Source organism: Chenopodium album, chromosome 25, assembly GCF_948465745.1.
Source record: "Chenopodium album chromosome 25, dcCheAlbu1.1, whole genome shotgun sequence".
Classification (NCBI taxonomy): Eukaryota; Viridiplantae; Streptophyta; class Magnoliopsida; order Caryophyllales; family Amaranthaceae; genus Chenopodium; species Chenopodium album.
The window spans coordinates 34,715,915-34,725,319 of record NC_137858.1 but is presented as its reverse complement, the minus strand read 5'-3'; the positions used below and the strand labels follow the sequence as shown (position 1 = coordinate 34,725,319).

The 9,405-nt window shown below is 34.2% G+C and overlaps 1 protein-coding gene and 1 pseudogene across 2 annotated transcripts; both read left to right on the top strand.

Annotated features, from left to right (window-relative positions):
* Nucleotides 1-824: 824 nt before the first annotated feature.
* On the top strand, nucleotides 825-6,746 carry LOC145613488 (cytoplasmic tRNA 2-thiolation protein 1-like; annotated as a pseudogene). Its single transcript, XR_014106958.1, has 10 exons — nucleotides 825-983; nucleotides 1,180-1,294; nucleotides 2,108-2,250; nucleotides 4,099-4,218; nucleotides 4,384-4,496; nucleotides 4,782-4,874; nucleotides 5,040-5,080; nucleotides 5,872-5,938; nucleotides 6,027-6,138; nucleotides 6,557-6,746. The product of XR_014106958.1 is annotated as a cytoplasmic tRNA 2-thiolation protein 1-like (transcript).
* A 1,781-nt stretch (nucleotides 6,747-8,527) lies between these two features.
* On the top strand, nucleotides 8,528-8,857 carry LOC145614039 (uncharacterized). The gene has a single exon (XM_081669046.1). It carries the CDS (start codon nucleotides 8,528-8,530, stop codon nucleotides 8,855-8,857), a length of 330 nt encoding a protein of 109 aa, XP_081525172.1.
* Nucleotides 8,858-9,405: the final 548 nt, after the last annotated feature.

The following is a 9,405-nucleotide window of genomic DNA, read 5'->3' as shown; positions in this document are numbered from 1 at the left end:
CGTATACTAACCAAGCCAAGCTTTTTGTGGAAAAGAGACTACCTTATGGATGTTCAATCCACACTAGTGACAATTTGAGGGAGTGGGATTCCCTTATCTTTCCCCCCTACTCTTCCAAATTGTCTAGCCCGCTTAAGGTTGTCCGTTTGATTTTCGGTTTGGATTTAGTCCAAATCCGATCCAATCCAAAATATAATTTGGTTTTCAATTTTCCAATCCGATTCGATTCGAATTTCTCTCCTGATCCAATCCGATCCAATCAGAACTATAATTTGATTATTTGGATCTGATCCGAAAATCCGAATTATAATACATTACTCAGTCTTTTTTAGCACCTAATACGAGTATAAAAATAAAACTTTAATATAAATAAAATTCTTCAAAATCATGATTAAAATAAATAGTTCAAAGTCAAGTCATTAATTACTTAATACAAAGTCTCCCTAATTTATTTTACATAGTAGTAAGTATTTGAGCTAAATTTCAAAAAACAAAGAAATCCACATTTATACAAGCTTAATTTTACAATTCGCTTTTCAATTTGGATTGGATCCAATTAGGGTCAATCCGATCCAATTCGAAAAATTGAATTTTCAAAAAATCTCAATCCGGTCCGATTTAAACTTTGGATCCGATCTGAATTGATAATTCGGTTTGAATTGGATTGGATTTCGGTTTTTATCCGAATTATGGACATCCCTAAGCCCGCTAACCCGAGCTAAGAGGACCTATGAGAGTTTCCAGTTCGTTAGGACCTTCTCCTTACCAACCAAAAACCTATGAGAGTTTTCGGTAAGGCCCTTCCCCTTACCAACCAAAAAACACAAAATTTTACTCGTATACTATAGTGAAACTGTAATCGGAATATATCTTCAACGACAGAGGAAATGGAGGCGGCGAAACCCAGAAATGGCGGAGCAAAGCTTTGCTTTCTTTGCAATCAAAGAAAACCTGCTCTTAAACGCCCTAAAACCCTCCAACAGGTTTTTCTGTGATTTCCCTTTTTTTCAATTTCTTCATTTTTGTTTGCTTTGATTCTTAGATTATACCCAATACTCCAAATTATCACATTTTGCAATTTGTAACTGCCCTCTTTAATCTAATATATTGTTGTATATGCAATTATAAGTTATGCTAAAACCCTAAAAATTTTGGAACTTTTTCTTTTTGGGGTTAAAGATTTGCAGGGAATGTTTTTATACTGTTTTTGAAGAAGAGATACATAGTTGCATAATTGAAAATCAGCTGTTTAAGCCTGGGGAACGCGTTGCAATCGGCGCTTCCGGTGGAAAAGGTAAAATAGTTATGAGAATGCAATTGGTATTATGATCATCAACTAAATTGCAAATTTAGCATGTGGGTGATGAATTAATGTTAGAAATTTCGTTAATTTAGTGTTTATGATGTCTAAAATTAATTGTCAATGAAGTGAATTTGTAAAGGGTCAATTTCTCATTTAACAAATAAGGTTGCTATGCCCTGAAATTTCCCTTGCATTGAGGAACTGAACTTTGTTTTTATTATCGTTGTCTTTTAATTGAACTAGCAAGTAGTCTTGTGTGGGTTTTAGCTGTAAAAACTGTTGCGATGAAAGCAATCTTGAATATTCCACCATGTATCAATACAAAGCGATTTTCATTCGTTGTACGTAATTTAACATTTTAAGTCAATGCCAATTAGCTTGCTAGAGTTCCCTTTGCTTAATTGTACATTGCAGAGTAGTACTGTAGTTTTCTAATTTTTAGCAGCTGACATTATATTTAATAATCTAAGCAAAACAATATGATATGGAATAGTTGTTTTTACTTGTTGGGGTTGTAGATTTTTGTTTGACATCTCCTTTTAAATATTGTCACTCTTCTTTATAGCTGATTGCAGTAGTTGATTTTGGGCATTAATTGGCGATAAATTGTTATAGCAGTCTGAATTCTTGTGGGCATTATATGAGATGGATAAAGGATCATGTTATCTGCTATAGCATCTAGAGGTTTTACAACTATTTAAAAATACCCACTATAAAACTCAAACTTGAGCCCATTTTTTTCACCCCTGATATGCTGATAGCAACTGGATGTATTTCTGATTCTGACATTTAGTTGCTTTTCAGATTCCACTGTCCTTGCATATGTGCTGTCAGAGCTGAATCGTCGACACAACTATGGCTTGGATCTCTTTCTATTATCTATAGATGAAGGCATCACTGGCTACAGGGATGACTCGCTTGAAACTGTCAAGAGGAATGAAATTCAAGTGAGTTGATAAATTTTTTAGTTTCAATGAAACTTTAGCTGTAAAATGAATGTGTTTTTAAGTTTTTTTTTCTTCTTCTTTTTTTTCTTCTAGTGAACATGATTGACAAAGTAAGTTGTTGTAGCCTGTCAACTGCTTTACTCTTCTACTAGTGATTTGCAGTTTTTTTTTTTTTTTATCAGTTAAAGAATTAGGAATTGAACTTTTGTTGTAGCTATTGTATGGGGCTTGTTGCTTTAACAGATAATGGTGAATTTGGAAGAAAAAAAAAAAATCTGAAATGCTACCTTTAGTCATCCAAAAGCTAGATTAGTAGCTTTCACTAACGGTACCTATGTGTCTAATCTCTACCTAAGATCTACCTTGTGAAACTCCTAACAGCTAGTCATTTGTTAATTGTCATCGTTACAATAGGAAAGGAATGTTGCTGGGTTACTTGATCTCTCTTGTTTTATCTTTGTCTTTATCCAGTACTGTCCTCATTATTTTTTGTCGGCACAAGAGCGACATAGGTGCAATTGATAGGCTTATAAATATTACAGGTATGAAAGAAATAATAGAAAAGCGTTAAAACCATCTACACCCGGAGCTTTTGCATCCTCAATAGAAAAAAGAGTAGCATCTATATTAGCATTTGTAACGGAAGCACATAAAACCTCTCTTGCTATTAGGCCAACTCTGTTGCCTTTCCTCATCATAGGCACACCAATGCCAGCCTGCTAGGTAGACAAATGGCAGTACTTCCCAATAGTTTCTAAGAGAAATTAGATATACCACTATTTTGGAATATCATCAGCATCATTGATAGGATTCCCTTGAACATAGAGAGAAACCCCTCTTTTACTTCCTTCTAAATTTGTTCAGTTTTGAGCTTTATTTAGAAGCAATTAAAAAAAAATTTAGGATAAAATTGAAACGTAGAACCCCCCTCCACGATTAGTTAGTTAGATCCACAAACCAAGGAAAGCAAGACAAAAGTGGTGTGTTTAATAACTTAAGGGAGGGAGAGTAGAAAGCGGGTAGTGTAAGAAAAAAGGTGGATAGATTGTGGGGTAAGATGGTAAAATGCGTTAACCAAAATTAGAATAAAGTAGAAGTTGTTAGAACCAAAAAGAAAAACAATTTGGGTAGAACTAATAAGATCAGAGGTATTGTTAAAGTTTACTTTTTTTGCCAACTACTATTTCTTTTCTGAGAAATTTAATACTGAGTAATCAAAATAATTAACATTACATATAATTTAAGTAACACTCTGATTGTCCTTGATTAATTATTACAGTTTCCTTTTCATATGCCCATTCATTTTGTACATTTCTATTTTGGAAAATGCAAATGTATAATTTTACTACACCTCTCTTTTTCCACTAGTCCAATACTATAAAGTTAAATTCTACTCTTGTAATTTTTTTTTTTTTTTTTTTTTTAAAAAAAAAAAAAAAAAAAAAAAGAAAAACTCATAATCACCTACTTTTTCAATAGAAAGAATACCCCCATCATCCTTTGTCATGCCTATATTGTCAATATAGTGGTATTATAAAAAATCAAATAAATCATCACCTAAAATTATGTGCCTAGGTAAATGTCAAAACTAATGTGGACCAAGTATTGATTATATTAATTTGAATTGCTTTGTGCCTTTGTGCCCAAGTTCACGTCAAATGTTGGATGTTTTGTAGAACGTGTCATTGAATTTAATCGATCCATATCTAATTCTGACACCCATATCCAATGTTTTGCCAGAACTCGTTTGTACTTTTATTCCATGCTTAGTGAATTTAGTATATATGTGTATTGTTTATTTTCCTGTTGTTTGGTGATGTTCATGATTTGTGCACTTTTTTTTCTTAGTATGGGCTACCCTTGAAAGTTGTGTCGTACAAAGATTTATACGGGTGGACTATGGATGAGATAGTGAAGATGATAGGGTTGAAGAATAACTGCACATTCTGTGGAGTATTTAGGCGTCAGGTATGCCATCATTAATTGCACCCATAATCTCATATGTTGATAGTCGAATCTCCTTTGTTCAATGAAAGATTATTTCTATGAGAAACTCCGGCTCGGTTATCTCATGTTTGAGAAGTTAGTAAGTTATTTATTTGTCTTCACCTAATATGCTTATTCATCTCTAAGGCTCTTGATCGGGGTGCTGCAATGTTGAAAGTAGACAAGCTTGTTACTGGACATAATGCAGATGATATTGCTGAGACAGTGCTCTTGAACATATTACGTGGTGATATTGCCAGGTATAACCTCTTATTGGTGCCTTTCCCAGCTTTATGATTTCTGTACCCCCCCCCCCCCCCCCCTCCCAACCCCCACCCCCCTCCAAACACATGAAAGAAAAATATGCTCTGATTTAGGTATACTGCAAAGGGAACTAGGAAGCCATTACTACAACTCTAGGCCGCTTGTTGAATTTCCACATAGCTAACTAATTAAGCCTTGTAATCTTGTATAGTATATGTTTTTCCTTGTTTGCTTTTTCTCCTGCCTATTTATGGCTGAGTCTGGTAGCTTTTCACTTGTAGATTGAGTAGATGCACCTCAATAACAACCGGTGAAGATGGACCTATTCCAAGATGCAAGCCATTTAAGTATACTTACGAGAAGGAAATTGTTATATATCTTTTTCGCTAAATTCTATTTTTTTTATAAGCTTTGCTTAAATTTTACGGATCTGGCTGTGACATACTTTAAACAAGTTTCTACGAAGTATTGATTTATTATTGTGAATTTGTTATATATTGGTTATATTTTTTATGTGAAACCTTGACTACACAATTTACGTATGCTTATTTCAAGAGGCTCGACTACTTCTCCACTGAATGTAAGTATATACTTGTGTTTTTTTGGCTGGTTGCTTTCAGGATTCCTTTGTCCTTGCATTTCATTCACATCTTTTGCATCAATAGTTACCATCCAACTTTTTGTTTGACACAGGTATTACCGACCAACTTAACTGAACAAAATATTTTCATAGATGGCGGGGGTATAATTTGAATGGAAAGCAGCTTAGTACTTGTATTTGTTGCTTTTGCTGTTCTTATATTAATCTGGCCTGATTGAAATTCATAAAGACTATAGAAATCATTGATTGGCACAACTCAAGATTTTCAAACCATATTATATCTAAAGCCCTAATCTCTAAGGTTGTACGACAACTCAAGTATATTGCTAAAATAGTAAGTCTCGACTTACATTTTTTTTTCTTTTTCTAATCCACTTCAACCAACGCTAAGGATCCATTCAGCGTAACTTTTCATTTTTTTTGGTTTTATGATGTTAGAAGTCTTGTGATATTGATAGTGTAATGAACTCCAAATAAATCCCATAAGTTAATTATCATGTTGATTTCTAAAATTGACCCCCAAAAAAAAGTTTGGACATTACTTTTTGTAGTTATCATATCTTCATTAAATTTCATATAAACTGGATAAAAAATGGTAATGAACAGACTTGAGTTGTGGGATGTTTATCAGTTATCATAGCTGTTAGTGGAGGCTGATTTTAGTTATCTTGACAATGTCTACATTTCAGATTCTCCTTGATGTTTTTGTAAAATGTTGCTTCTAGAAGACCGTGTATCATTTTGAATATCCTCATTCCGTGTAATTGCAGGTATTTACTCCCCAAATGCGTATCGTGGGTTTGCCCGGGAATTCATCAAGGATTTGGAGAGGATTAGGTTTTTTTTTTTTATTTGAACCTTTTGTTTCTAATTTATTTTCTGGTAACGTCACATGTGTACTGATTTATAAAATGTTGTCACCCAGACCTAGTGCCATACTTGATATCATTAAATCAGGCGAGAGGTTCAGGATTGCCACTTCAACAAAAATGCCAGAGCAGGGAATATGTGAGCGTTGCGGTTATATATCAAGCCAGGTATCATGTGCCTTCTCCTTTTGAACATATACCTCCGATGTGACAATGTCTACATGTTACAGCTAGAAGTCTAGAATCCTATTCTCACCATGAGTTGATTATTTAACTTGTTGATAGTTTTGTTGGTGTGTTTATCATACACCCCGAGACTTATGGGTATATCTGTGAAGCACCTTTTCTGGTTTTAGTCCCAGGCATGCATCTCTTTCTGCCATCACTGTGTTACTGTTGGTCTACCGTGGACTGGTTTATCAGTGACTGCAACTTGATTTCCCAAAGGAAAGAGAGGAACTTTTTCCTGTTCTTGATGAATAATTTGAAATTCTTAAAGCTTAATCATTCCCTATATCCAGTCTTGGCAAGCTTCATTGTTCTCTCATTCCAAGAATGCTAAGAGTTTTTGGGTTCTTATGTGCAGAAATGGTGTAAGGCTTGTGTGTTGCTTGATGGACTGAACCGTGGTCTTCCTAAGTTGGGAATTGGAAGGAGTCGTGTTCATGATAATGACGATTGTAAAAGGAATCTAAACACATGACTGGAAGCAAGGAGGTCCAAGGAAAACCATGTGGAAATTTAGACTTTTGATGCAAATACCTTTGCATTAATGTTTCTGGTATGTATAGTGTGCTCCTCAGGTTAATGCTGTTAAAGTGTTAAGTATCTTGTCTCTTCATGATAAGATGAGAAGTGTACTGAAATATGTTTTATTTTGTTTAAAGATGGATTAATTACTACAACTTACTACGCTCTACGTATAAAAGCAAAGATGCATTCCGCGTTAAAACTCTTGAGTCCTTCTCATGGTTAATTATAATGATCTTAAGCATTTTATACAACTTGACAATGAACCATAATCATTTGTGATGGAATCTGTGTGTTTAAGTTAAATTGTGTATATTCGTTATATCAAGTTGTGGTTTGGTCTGCTTGTTTTCCCTTTGCCTTGAAAATTTGGTTGAATTTCTTGTTAGTGTTTCTTTCTTTTGGCAGTTTGTCTATTACGGGGTACCGGTACCAGCGTATGAGATGACAAATTGTGACTTTTGTGGCATTGTTGCCTTAGCTGTTTAGTCATCTCTCTAAATCCCATCTGGAATTAGGAACCAACTTATTGCAATGTCATTAGATTCTCTTTGTATTTCCTGATTGCTTCGCACAATTTTTGTCGTTTTACTGCTATAGGCTATTAAGGTGAAAATGTTTCTTACTTTTCTCCTGTCTAATTAAATTAAACAGGATTGTTTATTTCGCAGGCAATCTAGGAACAAGCTTTTTTTGTACCAAGTGACCGCTGTCATTTTTTTTTGGGTAAATTCATTTTGAGCAAGAGAGTTTGTGGCTAGAAATGCAACATTGCAACTAGGTGATCAGATCGAAACCTTTTGGTGCAGCAGTTGCGTCACTTAGCCGTTGCTCTTGTCTTTGGGCATACTGCAGTATGTGTCCAATATGGGGAATTAATTTGCCAATTTACAGTTTATCAGCTTTAAATTATGTTACTTCACTATATTACCTATTAACCTCACTAGCTTTTTTTTTTTTTTTTTTTTTTTTTTATTAGTGGTTGCGTGTAATTTTAATTTAAATTGAAGATAGTAGTATTGTTTAAAGTATACAGAAGTAATTTGTACAACAAATTAATTTTTGAAATTTTTTCTATAGTCATAGAGTGATAGTTATCTTTGTTGAAGCTTATGTCCATTTTATTTTAATCATTGCTTAATTGCTCTTGAACAAACTAGCTCGAACATAAATTTCATATTCATTTAGTGAACGGGCCTAGCTCGTACCATATAGTACTTGACTCATCTAGGCTCGTGAACTACTTGTTCATGTCATTCCAACCATTGTTATATTTTAGGATAAGAATTATCTAATAAGAAATTTGTAGTAAAAATCGCCAAAGGTAACCAAAACATTATTAACAAAATTGATTAAATAATATTTACAATAAAAAGTATTTGTTTAAATTTGATCTTTCTCTTTTAGTAATAATAAAAATCGTTTATATTACTATATCTCAATCGAAGTTTGAGATTGAATTAAACAAGCTACTCATAAGTTAAGCTTGAACAATTAAAAAAAAAAATGAAAAGCAAAAGAAAACCTAAATGAGCCAAGCTCGAAAATGTACAATTAAAGCTCAGCTCGAGCTTGAGCTTATGGAGCATATCCACGAGGGCTTCTAACCAAGTTTAGTTTGAACAAGCTAATACTCGGCTCGACTCGATTCGGATCTGCTCGGGTCATCCCAAACCGTTACAAGTAAAATTTTTCTAGTACCATTTCTATCCCAAGACCAAGACTCCCAACCTTTTCTCCTCCCAGCTCATATCAACAGTCGAAACTTGTTCAGAAAAAGCAAGAAGAAGCATCCTCCTTTCCATCAATGGCGTCTCCTCCACCCTCTTCCTCCATTGGAGCAGAACCTCCAAAGACCAAACCAAGAGGAAGCTTATTCAGAAACGCCATGAAAAGGAAGCATCAATTCATCCAATTCTTCGCAATGTCTGGAATTCTCCTTCTTAGTATGCGATCTTTAGGTCAAAAGTACCGCATTCATGACCTTCTTCAAGATACTGCTGCACTTCAAGACGAACATACTTCTCTTGTCAATCGTATGGACCACATCAAATCCAGTCTTCGTCATGAAGCTTCTCTCGATTCTTCTGGAATCTTCGCTTCCCGCCTTCGTCAACTCTTCGGTGATGATCAGTAATTTCTTGATTTTACTATTTTGATGTTTCAGTTTTGCATTTTAGCTACTCTTACTACTAGTGCTGAGAATTTTGGATTATACAAGGGTTTAGGGTTTATATAGTTTTAATTTATATGATACGATATGGTTTACATTTTATGGAATAATTTGTGCCACTGGATGGTGATTGCGCGAAATGCTAATGAAGTTGTTTGCAAATATGCTGTTAGATTTGAATGTGATGTGAAAATGTTGTGGAGATAAATTATTTTGGTTATAATTGTTTTGCTGAGCTCTGAATTGAGCTAAGTTTTAGTGATTATGTAGCATCTATTGCAAAATGTCGATAATTTGAATTTGGAACACCTGTGCTTTGTGTAAAAATGCTAAATTGTAAATGGAGCTACATGCAAATTTGAGATTGCTTTTAAATTTTTTTTAAACTATTTTGAACTCCAATTGATTAAATTACTGTGTGTAGAGGTTATAATTTGTTGAGACATGGCTGAAATTATGGAAGCCTGAAGCAGTAAAGCTTGTTTTGCTAATAGAAGTTATTTGCCTCTTGA

What these genes read in the sequence shown, in the direction of transcription:
- LOC145614039 (XM_081669046.1), top strand. Translation starts at nt 8,528, where the DNA reads ATGGCGTCTCCTCCACCCTCTTCCTCCATTGGAGCAGAACCTCCAAAG.